General features: G+C 51.0%; 1 protein-coding gene across 2 annotated transcripts; it reads left to right on the plus strand.

Annotated features, from left to right (window-relative positions):
* Positions 1–1,560: 1,560 nt before the first annotated feature.
* ADCK2 (aarF domain containing kinase 2) lies at positions 1,561–15,857 on the plus strand. 2 transcript variants are annotated; one of them, XM_061165932.1, is made up of 8 exons: positions 1,567–2,667; positions 4,374–4,520; positions 6,680–6,808; positions 7,815–7,910; positions 8,062–8,313; positions 9,812–9,940; positions 10,866–10,919; positions 15,438–15,857. In XM_061165932.1, the coding sequence occupies exons 1-8, from the start codon at positions 1,735–1,737 to the stop codon at positions 15,576–15,578; spliced, it is 1,881 nt and encodes a 626-aa protein (XP_061021915.1). In that variant the 5' UTR covers positions 1,567–1,734; the 3' UTR covers positions 15,579–15,857. The 2 variants fall into 2 exon arrangements, with proteins under 2 accessions (XP_061021916.1, XP_061021915.1); XM_061165933.1 differs by lacking the exon at positions 10,866–10,919 and having other exon boundaries at positions 1,561–2,667.
* The last annotated feature ends 896 nt before the right edge of the window (positions 15,858–16,753 follow it).

Consider the following 16,753-nt stretch of genomic DNA (forward strand, 5'->3'; position numbering starts at 1 on the left):
GGTCTTCGCAGTGCACCAGGCCCGAGCACTTGTCTCATGCATCCCACCTGGGCTGGTGATCTGTTTCACCATAGATAGTATACATGCTGTTCTTTTGAAATATCCCACCCTCACCTTCTCCCACAGAGTTCAAAAGTCTGTTCTGTACTTCTGTGTCTCTTTTTCTGTTTTGCATATAGGGTTATCGTTATCACCTTTCTAAATTCCATATATATGTGTTAGTATGCTGTAATGTTCTTTATCTTTCTGGCTTACTTCACTCTGTATAAGGGGCTCCAGCTTCATCCATCTCATTAGGACTGATTCAAATGAATTCTTTTTAACGGCTGTGGTCTCCTAATTCTTGATGTCCCTTTAATCTTGCCTCAGGTGGTTTCCTGGCTGCTCCTCCCTTGATTAGCAACTGTTCTGTCCTTTGGGACTCTGAGAAGGTCCTGGAGGCTGGAGTCTTGCCTACAAGAAACGGGGGACAAAGAGACCTTCGTGTCCAGGAGACCCTCAGGGCGCAGCTTGGCATCGTCCCCATTGTTCCCTTCTTTCACGGTGGGATCTTCCTCAAAAGTGATGAGCCTACAAGGTCAGGATGTGTGTTTCCATGTTCCCAGGACCTTGCACGGTAGATATTATTGAGCCTCGATAAATACTAGATTGAGTTTAAGAAATATAGACTTGGTTGAATGAATGAGCACTCCGGAGCCACAGCCCCGGAGTCCAAACACGTTCTCCAAATCAGGGCAGCCTGGGAATCCCGCCGTCCAAGGACAACACCCCCCCACCCCACTCCTCCTACCACCCTCCCGGTCCCGCTCAATTGAAAACCAGACCTGTGTTCAGGAAACGGCTGTCAATTTACCCAGCGTTCCCGCGTTTCCACGCTCTTTGTAAGGAAAGCTACCATGTCATTGGAGAGACAGACGCACAGTGGAGAGACCGGGTGTGGAGGGCGCGTTTGGGGTTAATTTTATTTGTGGGGCCCCAGGACCCGAGGGCCGGGTGAGTCTCAGCCGGAGTCTGGGTCGCGGTCGCTTTAAAGGGGCGGTTCCCGAGCCGGCGGGCGGGCGGTCCCGGAAGACGCGCGTCGCGCGGCCTGGGCGTCGGGATCCAAGCTCCCCGGCACCCCTCCAGTCCCCGATTCCCGGTCCTCCGACCCCCGACCCCCCTAGTCCCGATCCCCGGTCCTCCGCTCCGCGACCCTCCGCTCTCCTTCCCCGCCCCTGGCGCCCAGACCTCCAGTGCCCTTGGGACCTCGGCTCTCTAGAGCCCCCACCCGACTCCTCCCCACCGCGCGCTCGCGCCCTGGTCCTCGGCCGTTCCCGCTGCCCCCGCCCCCGGCCCCAGCTCTCCACCCCTCGCCTTATCTGGTTCTTCCTCACCCCCACCAGGCTCTCCGCACCGCGGCCCTCCGATCGGTCCCCCTCGCGCCCCTCCGCGCAGCACCGCTGCGTCCTGGCCCTCGGCGGGTGCACTCTGGCGCCGGCGGGCGTGCGCGGTGACCCTGCGGTCGCCGGGCTCGGTCTCCGCCCGCGCGGCCACCTCGCGCAGGTCACGTCCCTGTCCTGGGGACTGCACACGGGCGGCCAGGTCTGCGCTCCCCCTTCGTCTCGCTGCTGCCTCGCTCTTTAGCGGAATTCTCAGCGGAGGCCCGGACTCATGTCCGCCTTGCGAAAAGAAGGAACATAGATGGGCCCTCCTTAAGTGGAGGCAGGCAGCCGAGGCCGTGACCTCTGGGAGAGGATGGTGACCCCCTGGCGCTTCTCTCTCAGGGTCTGCTTGGCGCACTTGAGAGGTTTTGCGCTCAGAAAGGAACTCGGCCTTCTGAGACCCTCTGAGGGCTGTCGCAAGGCTAGACTCTGTTGGCTTCTGCTTGGCACTTTGCCCAAACTCGTCTCCACCTATGAGGACATTGGCGAGGGGTCTCCGGAGAGCGTACGTCGGCAGAAGACCAGTTGGAGTGACCTGGCTGAAAATGGGCCGCTGGAGAGAGTCCCTCCGGAGGGGCGGCTGGGCTGGCTCCTCCTGCACGTGCGCATCTGGCTCAGAGCAGGGGCTCTCTTGGTGAAATTCTTCCCCCTCCTCCTACTCTATCCCCTCACCTACCTGGCTCCCAGTGTCTCCAGTCTCTGGCTCCACCTGCTTCTGAAAGCCACCGAGACCTCGGGCCCCACCTACATCAAACTGGGCCAGTGGGCCAGCACCCGGCGGGATCTCTTCTCAGAGGCGTTCTGCGCCCAGTTCTCCAGGCTGCACGTCCAGGTCTCGCCCCATCCTTGGACTCACACCGAACACTTCCTGCGCCAGGCCTTTGGGGAGGACTGGGGGAGGGTCCTCTGCTTTGAGAAGCAGGAGCCAGTGGGTTCTGGCTGCGTGGCCCAAGTGTACAAAGCGCGTGCCAATCCTTCCTTCCTGGAGAAGGACAGCATCCAGAGACTGGCCACGGCCTCTAGACTGCAGCTCTCCTTGGAAACTGGGGCAGGTGGGGGGCTGGACGAGCTCCCTGGACGCCTGGGGAAGGCAGGGAGGCCTCAAGAGAGTCTTGCCGACCAGTCATTTGTAGAAAGGCTGCTCTTCCCTAAGGCGGACCTGGTTGGATCCAATGCATCCTTGTCTCAGGCTTCAGGGCCCACCGGTGAACAGGAGCCAGATCACCTCGTCCCCGTGGCCGTGAAAGTAAGTGTTCTGATGTTTGCAGCCAGGCCCTCCCATCTCTAAAACCTCACCAACTCCACGGAGCTACCCAGGTCAGGATACACCCCTTTGCAAATTACCCCACTTTGCCTTCCATTGGTTTCTTTCAGCTTGACCATTTTCTGAGTACCTGTGACATGCAAGCTGTTTGATTTCTTGGCTTGAAGGAGAGTGATGCGAATGGCCTGAAAAAGGAAGATGAAGAGGCTCTGGAGTTGGCTGTCTCTGCGGGGGGAGGACCGATCATCCATCCAGCTCACCTCTTGGCTCTGGGGTCGGGATAAATGGGAGACAGACTAGGTTAGGTGTGCTATGGCGAGTCCAAGAGGGCAGCGTTCATTTTTACAACATCAGCTTCCGTCTCTTCATTTCCAGTCACCCCTGCCCAGCTCCATCATCTCTCCTCTCCACACCTTTCCATCCCTGATCCGAACACCCCCAGGAGAACTAGCGGATGCTAGTAGCCAATACCCTGGTGCTCTCACCCTCACAGAAAAATCCCTCCCAAGGGTGCCTCACTGATTTCACCTAATTTCCAAGGCTGAAACCTAATTTCCAAGGGGAGAGTCCGACCTGGTTTTTTTATAAATGCTGCAAATGAGTCGCAACATCAGGCATGTTTAGGAAACACCTGTCCAAAGTATCTTGAAGTTTCCCTTTGCTCTGTGGGAGACTAAAGGAGTAGATGCCTGCTGTATACCAGGAAATGTGTCCCCTTTATTTAATCTGTATGAGGTGCCTGAGGTGGGCACTTTTTTTTTAAACAGGTTTAAAAAAATTTTTTTGCTTATTTATTTGGCTGTGCTGGTTCTTAGCTGTGGCACGCGGGATCTCCTTCTCCCACCAAGGGTTGAACCTGGGCCCCCTGCATTGGTAGCCCAGAGTCTTAGCCACTGGACCGCCAAGAAGTCCCTGTACTAGTTTTTCTTACATGTTTATTTACATTCCACTTTATTCTGAAAAGGATTTGTGGTGGAGGTAGAGGCTGTTATCTGCGTGTTTTAAATGATGGAACAGGAAGCTGAGAAGAGGTTGAGTGGCCGGTCCGGTTTCATACAGGGGATGAGTTGCAGAACTGGAGTTTTTGAAACCCAGAGCTCTTTCCATCTCACCTCTGGAGTCCTGTGACTCTAGAGCAGTATTTTGCAGGCTTAGGACTACCTGACTCAGTTACCTGGACACTCAGTAAAATGCAGATTTCCACCCCGCCTCCCAGCCAGTCTGATTCAGTAGGTCTTGGAGGAGGCTGGGGGTCCATACTTTACCAAGCAGCCCATATTGGTTTTTTTATGCTTGCTGATGTTTGGGAGCTGCTGATCTAAACTCAGCGTATTTGGAAGGGAAGCCAACCTATTCTTCCAAGCAAAGCTGAGTGCCGCTCAGGGGAGCTGCCCTTTTGTCCCCTCAGGAAGGCACAAAGGAATGGGTGTTGGAACTGCTTCCCCTCAGCCAGCTGATGGTCCTCTTTCTGTGGGGGGTGGTTGGGGGGATGTTGGCTGCACCACAAGGCATGTGTGATCTTCATTTCTCAACCAGAGGTAGAACCTGCATTGGAAGCACGGAGTCCTAATTGCTGAATTGCCAGGGAAGTCCCCTAGATCTCTTTTGATGTTGGGCCCCAGCCCTGGCTAGGCAAATGTGCCTGCCTGATTGATCCCTCCTCTGTCTCACTGTTCCTCTTTTGGCAGGTGTTGCACCCTGGCCTGCTCGCTCAGGTGCAGATGGACCTGCTGCTGATGAAGATGGGCAGCCGGGTCCTTGCACTTTTGCCAGGAATCAAGTGGCTCAGCTTGCCTGAGATCGTGGAGGAATTTGAGAAGCTTATGGTGCAACAGGTGAATTCGCCTTCTCTCAGTCGTAAATAGCATACAACAGTTTTTGCTGTTAGCAGCTGTTTCATAAATGTTGAATGGATGAGCATTTTTCTCAGGGCGCCATGGCTAATGTAGAATAGTAGTCAGGATAGGTGATGCTAGCTGATATAACAAAGAATATCCAAACCTCAGTGAGTTAAGGCAGCAAGGTTATTTCTTGCTATTCTATGGAAGTTCCATGCAGGTAAACTGAGGGAGCAGGTGGGAGCTCCACTCCATAGTTACTCAGGGACCCAGTTTCCTCCAAATTTAGTCATTGGGGTCAGTATGGAATGGGGAGAGAGACCATGAAGGGTCATGTAAAGGATTCTGTGGCCAGGCCTGGAAATGATGAACCTCACTTCTTCCCAGGCTACATGTCAGGCCCAGTGTAACTACGAGGGAACTTGGGGAAGGCAGTCTTGCATAGAGCCTGGGCTGCAAACGAAATAAGTCTGGTCGAATAGAGCATTATCTGTGCTGCAATCAATGGCCGCACTCCAGGAGAAGAAGAATCAGCGAAGTCACACACTGTGCCTTTGTTTTCCTTTGTTTCTGGGGTTTAATGAGTAGACAAGGGCCCTGTCCAGGGCCTTTGGGACACCTGTTTAAGTAGCCAGACTCAGTAGACACACTGGAGTCCCTGAAGGCTCCAAGGAGCCATCTGTGCTGGCTTTCTGGTGGTTGGCACAGAAATTGACAGGCTTTCAGAGGCCGTGTGCCCAACTTCATTTATGTCATCTGACTTAGGGTTTTAAGCCCCAGGAATGCATTTTCACGTTTAGAAAGCTTTGCTTTATGATATGGAGGTGTCTACTTTTGATAATAAAAGAAAATTAAAACAGAAAAATAGCTGCTGTTCCAACACCCATCTTGGTGTTAATACTCTTAGTTCCACCACCCACCTGAACTTCAGTTCTGCTTCAAGAAGTCTGATACGCACTGTGAGATGCCATCACTTCAAGTTCAGACCTCTATAGCTCTGTAACTCACCCCATTTTGCCTCAAAAATCAACTCTTCCTGCCAGCTGTAGCTCTCAGTGGTCTCATAATGCTGCCTGGCTTGAAAGCTTAGAGTCTGGGTGTATGTAGAGGGATGTATGTTCATTTATAAATTCATACAACAAGTATTAAAAACTCTGTTAGGATCTGGTGAAAGAAAACAAGTGGGGTTCCCTGAATCTTCTTTGATGGTGGGACCCAGTCCTGGCTGGGCAAATGTGCCCTCCTGACTGGTCCCAAGAAGTATGTACTAGGAGGAGGAGGGCTGACGTGAAGTGTTTGCAGCACAAGTGCTAGTTCCAATAGGAGTTCTTACGGGCTCAGCTGGGCTTAGCTGAGGCCCAACAGAGGAAGTGGTCATTCCACCCTGCGGGTCCAGGCTCCCGAGGCTTGAGTGGAATCTTGAAAGGAGAGTGTCTGCAGTTAGACCCAATGGGGGAAGAACATTCCAGTCAGGTGGAGTACAGAAGGCACTCAGAGGGGAAGTGTTAGGTGGGCTGGGATGCTCCCGCTCTACAGATTGGGTGCAGCTGGAGTTTGGGGCTGTAAAAAAAGGAGGCTGTATCACAAGAGCTGGACCTGGAGGAAGAAGCTGGGCCCAGACCATGACCCACCTTGGACGTCTTCCTAACCAATGCAGACTCTATCCTGCAGGTGGTGGTGGCGGGCACCAGCAGATGGATTGTAGAGAGGGGAGCTGGGGGACAGGGAACCCAACTAAGACACCTCTGCTGGGGTTCAGGTGACTGGTTTCGAGTCACCTTGGGAGGAACAGTGGGATGGAAAAAAACAGCTCTGAGCGTGGTGAGGGCTACAGAGCTGATGGCAGTGGGTCTCCCATGGGTGTGAAGGGTGAGAGAAGGAATCCTCTGCAGTGACTCTTGGGGCGGGGTGAGTGTGAAATCTGTTAAGTTCTCCAGTGTGTCTGTTGTCTGCAGCTTGGAGTCACGTGGTGGGGAGGGATGGGGGATCGGGACTTCCGGGGCGGCCTTCACCCTCAGGTGTCCTGGGAGTTCTGCAGGAGGTTAGCTGGTGCAGGCAGGTGAGTCTCGGGCTCTGCCAGCTCTTGGGGGCTTCAGTGTTGCTGTCCCTGGCCCAGACTAGCCCCTCCCTCACCTTTTCTCTCCACTTGCCTGTAGATCGACCTGCGGTATGAGGCTCGGAATCTCGAACTCTTCCAGTGCAACTTCCTAAATGTGAACTCCGTCAAGTTCCCCACGCCTCTGCGTCCCTTCGTCACCAAGGATGTTCTGGTGGAGACATACGAAGTAAGAAGGAGAGCTTCCCTTAGCCATTTGCCTTTTATCTCTGCTCCACAGGAAGGCTTGAGTCTGAGAGGGGTTTGAATCCGCCTGAGGGTGGGAGGTAGGGTAGCAAGGCGGGGAAGAGCCTGGCCCTGCCCTCAGACTTGCTGGAAGTCTGCTCTGCCAATTGTATCTGACTTGGGTTTTTCCATACGCTGTTACAAAAAATCGGAATGACTTTTTTGGCCAACCCAATATTTGCTGGGTGGCTTCAGTTACCTCCTGCAGAACAGCAGGATACCCTTCCTGCCTCGTAGGAGGCGATGACACGTTGAATGCAAAGTGTCCTGCACACAGAGTATGCACAGAGGAAGTGCCTCATGGCCTCAGCTGTCTTCTGGTCCAGCTTCATTTGTAAAGATGGTAATGCGACCCAGAGGAGTGGCCTGAATGACCCACTGTTACTAGCTGTGTGACGTTGAGCAAGTTACTTAAACTCTCTGGGCTTTAGTTCTTTAATTTGTTAATTAAGATTACAAGATCTATCTCAACAGGCTGGTTTGACAATTAAATAGCCAACCTGTCTCAAGTGCCTATAGAGCAGCTCCCCTTCTCTCTTCCTTTTCTTTCTCCTCCAGTGAGGTCGCAGAGCTCCTTCGTGTCCCTGTTGGCTGATTCTTGACTAGATACTACCCTTGATCTTAGCCAAAAGGCCGAGAAGTGATGATGATTCTTGACTAGAAACAAGCTCATCCTGACCTCACAGCCTCTCTTACCTGTGGGCGGCAGTCAGTGGGTTTCCTCCCTGGGAACCTATGGACTTGTTGAGATGTATTATAGAAGGGAAGTGTAAATGTCGGTTACAACTCACTTGTGGGTGATGGATTCACAGGCGTTCTGGGAAAGGAAAAACTCTTTGGGTCATTTCCCAATCAGAGGGAAGGCAGTAACTGTGTGTCCCTGGGAGGATGAGGAGCTGGGCAGTCGTGGCTGTGCCGTTGAAGCGGTTCTCACCCCGTCTTCCTCACAGGAGAGTGTGCCCGTGTCCAGTTACCAGCATGCAGGGATTCCCCTGGACGTGAAGAGGAAGATTGCGCGGCTGGGGATCAACATGCTCCTGAAGATGGTGAGCTCACAGCGGGGCGCGCAGCCGCCTCCCTGCCTTGTCCTAGATCTCCGGGAACTTGCCGTCACCCTGGAAGCTTTTCTGCGCGTGGCCTGGTAGAGGTGGGATGGTGAGGTTGACTCAGCCTGGAGTAGCTCTGGTCTCTCCGCAGATATTTGTGGACAACTTCGTCCACGCGGACCTTCACCCTGGGAACATCCTCGTCCAGGGCGCCGACGGTCTTGCTCAGGGCCCAGAGGCGCGGCTGCAGCAGGTGGACGTCTGCGAGGCGCTGGCGGTGGCCGTGTCGCCGGCCCGCTGCCCGCTGCGCCTGGTGCTGCTGGATGCCGGCATCGTGGCCGAGCTGCAGGCCGCCGACCTGAGGAACTTCCGGGCTGTCTTCATGGCCGTGGCCATGGGCCAGGTGAGGCCCGCTGGGCCCTCGGGGGGTTGGGGCCGAGTTTTTTTTTTTAACCAGGGGGCTCCTCAGGGTTTGTCATTCTTGTTAATGCTGGCATTTGCCAAGGGTGCTCCCGAGAGAGGAAGGAGGGAGGAGGAAGAGAAGCCCAGGAGATGAAGCCACCGAGGGTCCGTAGACAGAACAGGCTTGTTCCTGGCAGCTCATGGTTTAGGATGATGGGAAGCAGTGCCTCCTTCTCAAGTGATGTTCTGGTGGTTTCTCTTCCGTCCTCAGTCACTATACAGTTGGGCTTTGGAAATGCTAGCTTCTTGACAATAATAGCGGCCTCAAGTGCGTGCCATCTGCTCTGAGAAGGTGGGGCTGGAAAGCAGCAGCGGCTCAGGGAACTAACTCTCCCTGTGTGGGAAGTCACCTGGGGCAGGGGGAGATGACTCGTTTTCAGTTCTCATCCCATCCCTCGGAGGAGCTCCTGTGGTTGAGAATTGTGATTTAGGAAAAGGGACTCAGCGAAACCTCTGCGGGAGTCAATCTAAAGTGCCACATCAAGGGTGACAGTGAATTCTCCAGCAGGAATGACCCCGGGAAAGACGAGCTGGACAGACTTCCCTGGTGGTCCGCACTCCCAGTGCAGAGGGCCTGGGTTCGATCCCTGGTCAGGGAAATAGATCCCACATGCTGGGACTAGAAGTTTGCATGCCATAACTAAAGGTCCCACATGCCATAAATAAGACCTGATGCAGCTAAATAAATAAATTTTGGGGGAAAAAAAACCTGGGAAAAAAGGGCAAAATTGAGAGAAGCCCCTGCTTAGGAGGCTTCTGGGGTGGATTGGGGGTGGTGGTAGATAGACCAGAGGCTTGAGTCTGAGCCAGTTTGAAAGTGTCCCCCAGGCCAAGGTTAAACATCTAGGTGCAGTGATGGGTGGGGGCTGGGAGGTGCTCCTCTGCACAGGTTTGGGCAGAGGAAGAAGGTCACAGTCAAGGAGGAAGAGCTTGGCTCCTGGGCCATGACCAAGGGGCCCAGGTGGGCGTTAGGAAGACCTTGGAGCATCCTGGGTGGAGGAGGAGCCAGCAGGCTGTGAGCGGGGAATTCTGCTCAGGCAGGAAGACCGCCCTCAAGGAGAGTATGACTAGTCTGTCCCGGAGGCAGGCCTTTGGGCCAGGCCGGTTGGTTGGCAGGCAGTGCCTCGAGGCGCGTGAGCAGTGGGGCTTGGCCACTGGGCCTGTGTGGCCTCGGAGACAAAGGAGACCACACAGCTCCTGCCTCTGATTGTGCTGAGCACGGGTGGGGCCTCGCCAACCGAGAGAAGCATCAAAAGGTTTTGATTGACGACCAGGTATTATTGGAAGGCAGCGAGGTAAAAAAAATGGATGAAGGGGGTGCAAAAGCAGGAGGGTAGAGAAACTGGGATGGAAAGAACTAGATATGAAAACATTTGGGCAGAGAATCCAGGGTTAGGCCCTCTTGATTCTAGCATGTTTTTTCCTTTTCCATCTTCCAGGGCCAAAGGGTGGCTGAGCTCATCCTGCATCACGCCCGGGCCAGCGAGTGCGAGGACGTGGAGGGATTTAAGGCTGAGATGGCCCGGCTGGTGACCCAGGCCAGGAAGAACACCATCACCCTGGAAAAGGTGAGCAGGCCACTGGAGGGCCTTTTCCTCTGCTCACATCCTCCAGGGGTAAGGAGGCCCACTGAAATCTCCAGCTCTCAAGAGTGGCTCCTTGACCGGGCTCTCCTGGGTGGTTGCGGGGGGAGGGGGTGATACATGTGATACTGCACATCTGTCCAGACCCAGGTGTAGCTGCCGCTCCATCTATGTGGAGCTCAGCTGAGCATGGGGTGGGGGCGGGAGCACGGAGGCCCCTGAGCAGACAAAGGACTCACCTAGTGTTCATATCCTTTATTTAGACCTGAAGCAGAAAAGTGAAAGCTTTAGTTGCTCACCTGTGTCCGACTTTTTGCAACCCCCATGGACTGCAGCCTGCCAGACTCCTCTGTCCAGGGGATTCTCCAGGCAAAAATACTGGAGTGGGTTGCCGTTCCCTTCTCCAGGGGAACTTCCCAGACCCAGGGATCGAACTCCGGTCTCCCGCATTGCAGGCAGATTCTTTACCATCTGAGCCACCAGGGAAGCCCTTACCTGAAGTGGAGCCCACTTTGAATTCTGCACAGTTCTAACAAAGCTGACTTTTCTTCCCAAGTTCATTCCCAAGTCCACTCTGGCCAGATCAAGTCAGAAAAAGAGGTGGCAATGAGGAGCGGCAGCTGGCCCTTGGCACTGCCTGTCTTATTTATTCCAGTGTGATTTCTGTATGTGCCGGGCGTGCTGGGGTAGAGGCCTCCAGGCTGGTTCTCCTGGGGGGGAGGGGCCTTTGAACTCAGTCATGAGGTGGAAGTTGGGCTTGTGTGAATGTAGTCCTTTTGGGGATTTGTCAGGCAGTCCATTTCTGATCAGTGGGGTGTGTGTGGGTGTGGAGCGGGGGGTTGTGGGTGTGGATGTGGGTGAGGGGCAGGTGAGGGAGAGAAGTGGTTCCCTGTAACTCTCTGTTTTCCAGCTTCAAGTTTCCAGCCTTCTTTCGAATGTCTTTAAGTTGCTGATGACTCACAAGGTGAGGCCTGTGTGGGGAGCTTGCACTCTGGTCAGGCAGGAGGGAGGTCTGTGGGGAAGGCCAGTGGCCTCAGGGTTGTGGCAGGTTCTTTTACGGGAGATCTTTTCTGGAAATGTTCTGTACACCGATCCCTCTGCTAAGAGTGCTGTTTCTACTCCCTGACGTCCAGCAAGGTTTTCCTTTGATCACATTGTAACCCCACGTTGGTGGGATTTGGGGGGAAAAACTTTATGCTTTCCAAGAGTTTTGACAAGTTCTATTTTTAAAATGACTTAAATCTCACGTTAGAATTAGGGAAAGCTTTCATCATTGCTGGGGGTTGGCTTAGAGACAACTGGGAATGAACACACACTCCTGGGAGTTTATTTGCTCAGGACAGGTTGCTGGAGGGTGAGGCTTGTAGCCAGCTCTGACCTGGGCAGCCTCTCCAAGGCCCCGGGGCTGCCAGGAGGGCCAGATGAGGCTGTGACACGGTGATCAGTGTGCTGTGACCTCCCTCTATCCACCTAATTCAGTTGGATAACATCTATTAGTATCTGATTTAATCCCAACATTCCTCAAGGCTGGCACCAAACAACTCGCCCTGGCCCCCAAGGCCGCCCGCCCAGGGAGCCCCACTTCCCGTGACTTTGTTCTTTAGCCTTGGGGCTCCCACTGGTACGCAGCCTTCCTCACACACTGCGTGAGACACAACAGTTACCAGTGCTTTAGATGTTTGCTGTTGTCACTGTGATTCCCAGGATGGGAGAGCAGAGAGAGGGCCAAGTATAGCCATTCTCTTCGAATATTTCACCAGGCACTTAATTTAAAATAATTAAAAAATTTTAAATTATGGTTAAAAACTAATATACAGTTTGCCCCTACCCACCTCCAAGTGTACCATTCAGCAGTGTCAACCACATCCACGTAGTTGTGTAACAGATCTCTAGATCTCTAATAGAGCCCTATACCTACTGAACAAAAACTCCTTGTCTCTCTTACCTAAGCCCCTGACAACCACCAGGTCCATGGTTTCGATAGCTCTTGATTTCTCCTATAAGTAGGATCATATGGTATTTGTTCTTCCGTGACTGGCTTATTTCACTCAATGGAGTGTTCTTGAGGTTCATGGACGTTGTAGCAGATGACAGGATTTCCTTTTTAAAGACTAGATAATATTCCATGGTATGTACATAACCATAATTTTCTTTATTTGTTCATCCTCTGATGGACATTTGGGCCACTTGTACCTCTTGGCTACTAAGAACAGTGCTGCAGTGAACAAATATCTCTTTGAGATCCTGGTTTCAAATTCTTTTGGATATTTACACAGAATTGGGATTGCTAGATGATATAGTTGGTTTTTTTAAATTTAAGTATAAATTTATATGGGGCTTCCCCTGGTGGCTCAGAGAGTAAAGTGTCTGCCTGCAATGCGGGAGACCTGGGTTTGATTCCTGGGTTGGGAAGATACCCTGGAGAAGGAATGGCAATCCACTCCAGTATCCTTGCCTGGAGAATCCCATGGACGGAGGAGCCTGGCGGGCTACAGTCCACAAGGTCACAAAGAGTTGGGCACAACTGAGCAACTTCACTTTCTTATAGATTTATACATATTATTATTTTAGCTTTTTCTCCATACTGTTTTCCAAAGTCTACACATTTCTACACTCCCACCATGAGTGTGCATACATAACACGCTGCTTTCTTCTGATTGGCCCATCTGACCCCTCAGACAACTTTTTTGGGCCTTAACTGAGACAAAGACTCTTTGCTTTCATGAAAGGTTATTTCCCCATGAGTCATCCTTCGATTTCCTGACCTTCTGTCCACCTGAAAGCAGATTCCTGTTCTAGGTTTAAATCCTGGCTCAACTCTTCCTCATGTGAGTTTCCCTGGTGGTTCAGTGGTTAAGAACACTCTTGTCAATGCAGGAGACATAAGTTCAATCCCTAGTTTGGGAAGATCCCCTGGAGAAGGGAACGGCTACCCTCTCCAGTATTCTTGCCTGGGAAATCCCATGGACAGAGGAGCCTGGTGGGCTACAGTCCACGGGATCCCAAAAGAGTCGGACATGACTTGGTGACTAAAACAAACAAACAGACTCCTCCTAACCCAGAGGACTTGAGCAAATCACTCAGCCACCCTGAGCCTTAGCTTCCTTATCTACTGAGTGGGCACAATGACTACTTTTGAGGATTAACTGGGTAATCCATGTAAACTATTATTACTGTTAGCCTGGCTCCAAAGGGGAAGAAACCTGCTGTATTTGAGCAAAGCCAGACATGCTTGGTCTCAAAAAGACTACTGTGGATTTTGAAGCATGACCCATATTTAGATTGATAGTTTCTGGTGGTGTTTGTTGTTTAGTCGATAAGTTGTGTCTGGCTCTTTGCGATGCCATGGCCTGTAGCCCACCAGGCTCCTCTGTCTGTGGAATTCTCTAGGCAAGAATACTGGAGTGGTAGCCTTTCCCTTCTCCAGGGGATCTTCCCGACCCAGGGACTGAACCCAAGTCTCCTGCACTGGCAGGCAGGTTCTTGACTGTTGAGCCACCAGGGAAGCCCAGTTTCTGGTGTTAGCTGTGAACTTTTCAGTTTAGTATCTTCTAAGTTATTCACACATTCACACTGTACACACTGCATCCCCCAGATTTTTTCTTACTATGTCTAGTGGGTAGGGGGGGGTTGGGTGAGTAGATGAGATGGCGGGAAAACTGACTGGATAGGGAAAAGAATGTTCAGTTCAGTCACTCAGTCACGTCCAACTCTTTGCTACCCCATGGACTGCAGCAGGCCAGTCTTCTCTGTCTATCACCAACTCCCGGAGCTTACTCAAACTCATGTCCATTGAGTCAGTGATGCCATCCAACCATCTTATCCTCTGTTGTTCCCTTTTCCTCCTGCCTTCAATCTTTCCCAGCATCAGGGTCTTTACCAATGAGTCAGTGCTTCACATCAGGTGGCCAGAGTATGGGAGTTTCAGCCTCAGCATCAGCCCATGCAATGAATATTCAGGACTGATTTCCTTAGGATGGACTGGTTGGATCTCCCTGCAGCCCAAGGGACTCTCAAGAGTCTTCTCCAACACCTCAGTTCAAAAGCATCAATTCTTTGGTGCTCAGCTTTCTTTTTATAGTTCAACTCTCACATCCATAGCTTTGACCAGATGGACCTTTATTGACAAGGTAACATCTCTGCTTTTTAATATGCTGTCTAGGTTGGTCATAACTTTTCTTCCAAGGAGCAAGTATCTTTTAATTTCATGGCTGCAGTCACCATGTGCAGTGATTTTGAAGGCCAGAAAAATAAAGTCTTTCACTGTTTCCATTGTTTCCCCATCTATTTACCATGGGGTGATGGGACCGGATGCCATGATCTTAGTTTTCTGAATATTGAGTTTTAAGCCAACTTTTTCACCCTCCTCTTTCACTTTCATCAAGAGGCTCTTTAGTTCTTCTTCGCTTTCTGGCATAAGTGTGGTGTCATCTGCATATCTGAGGTTATTGATATTTCTCCCAGCAATCTTGATTCCAGCTTGTGCTTCATCCAGCCCAGTGTTTCTCATGATGCACTCTGCATATAAATTAATTAAGCAGGGTGTATAAGGTTAATTAGCCTTGATGTACACCTTTCCCAATTTGGAATCAATCTGTTGTTCCATGTCCAGTTCTAACTGTTGCTTCTTGACCTGCATACAGATTTCTCAGGAGGCAAGTCAGGTGGTCTGGTATTCCCGTCTCTTGAAGAATTTTCCACAGTTTGTTGTGATCCACACAGTCAAAGGCTTTGGCATAGTCAATAAAGCAGAAGTAGATGTTTTTCTGGAACTCTCTTGCTTTTTTGATGATCCAGCAGATGTTGGTCATTTGATCTCTGGTTCCTCTGCCTTTTCTAAATCCAGCTTGAACTCTGGAAGTTCATAGTTCATGTACTGATGAAGCCTGGCTTGGAGAATTTTGAGCAGAACCTTGCTAGCATGTGAGATGAATGCAATTGTGTGGTAGTGGGAACATTCTTTGGCATTGCCTTTCTTTGGGATTGGAATGAAACCTGACCTTTTCCAGTCCTGAGGCCACTGCTGAGTTTTCCAAATTTGCTGGCATATTGAGTGCAGCATTTTCACAGCATCATCTTTTAGGATTTGAAATAGCTCAACTGGAATTCCATCACCTCCACTAGCTTTGTTCATAGTGATGTTTTCTAAGGCCCACTTGGCTTTGCATTTCAAGATGTCTGGCTCTAGGTGAGTGATCACACCATCGTGGTTTTCTGGGTCATGAAGATCTGGGTCATACAGTGTATTCTTAGAAAAAAGACATTTCTGGGTCATGAAGTGTATTCTTGCCACTTCTTAATATTTTCTGCTTCTGTTAGGTCCATACCATTTCTGTCCTTTATCTCTAAGAATGTTACGTAGATAGTAAAAATCATGTGGGCAGACACACGATGCCAGGAGTGGAAGTTGACCTGGTAACTACTCAGGATACTCTCCGTCTATCCATGGGCTTCAGAAAGAACCCCTGTTTTTCTGTTTCAGGTAAAGCTTGAGAGCAACTTTGCCTCAATCGTGTTTGCCATCATGGTGTTGGAGGGGCTTGGCCGCTCACTGGACCCTAAACTGGACATCCTGGAGGCAGCAAAGCCCTTCCTCCTAAAAGAACTAGTGACCTCCCGCTGACAGCAGCAGAGGGGGCTTCATCTCGGAACTGGAGGCCGCTCCCAACAGCCTCTTGTGTGGCAGCTTGGACATTCTAGAACTGGGATTATGGAGGGCCTGCCACTGTGTTTCACCCTGGTTTGGTTTCAAGCATCTGTTTCCAAAGGTCTGGGTTACCTGGGAAAGTAAAAGGAGGAAGGGTCCTGACAGCTCAGTCGTGGAAGCAGGGCTTGGTGTCAGAGAGACTGTTTCAGGGAAAACATTCTCTGGAGGAGGATGAATAAACTTAGTTATTTTGTTTTCTGGTTTTTCTCTTTCCTGTTCTTAACCTCTGTACTCCTGGATCAGGCTGGTCTTCCTGGTCCTTTCCAGACTCTGATATTTAGGTTAGAAAATGTCATAGAAGCCTGTAGACCCATGGTTTCCAAACTGGTGGGGGGGGGGGGGGGCATGGCACATAGCTTGCGAGATCTTAGTTTCCTGACCAAGGATTGAACCCATGCCCTCAGCACCAAGTCCTAACCACTAAACCGCCAGGGAATTCCCCCAAGTATTTTGTGTTGTTTTTTTGTTTTGTTTTTCCCCCCAAATGTTTTGATTATGTGCCCTGTTGGTAAAGGGCTGCGTATATTTATATATACTGCACATATAATTTATTTATAGGGTTTATACAGGTTCTATGATCACCAGTAAATCTCTGAAGACACAGACACACGTAGGGCATGTTTCACTGTATCTCAAATTATCCTTTTGATAATTTAAAATCTTTTTTGCCATTCTCTTGCTAAATTTTATTATAAGGTAAAAGAAAAAAAAAAAAATAATGATCAGTGGTTAATGTGACATACTAGAGACAGGAACAGAGTCAGCTCTGCTATTTATCTTAAAGTTTCCCTGTGCTCACATATTAGCATTTAGATACTGGTTTTTCTGAGCATTGTACAGGGCTACTTTTGGTTAATGTCAACAAATAGATAATACAATCAGTACATTCCTGTTAGGGCTTCCCTGGTGGCTCAGATGCTAAAGAATCTGCCTGCAATACTGGAGACCCGGGTTTGATCCCTGGATCAGGAAGATCCCCTGAAGAAGGGCATGACAGCCCACTCCAGTCTTCTTGCCTGGGAAACCCCATGGACAGAGGAGCCTGGGAGGCTATAGTCCATGGTGTCGCAGACAGTTGGACATGACTGAAT

This window comes from Dama dama, chromosome 18, assembly GCF_033118175.1.
Source record: "Dama dama isolate Ldn47 chromosome 18, ASM3311817v1, whole genome shotgun sequence".
Lineage (NCBI taxonomy): Eukaryota > Metazoa > Chordata > Mammalia > Artiodactyla > Cervidae > Dama > Dama dama.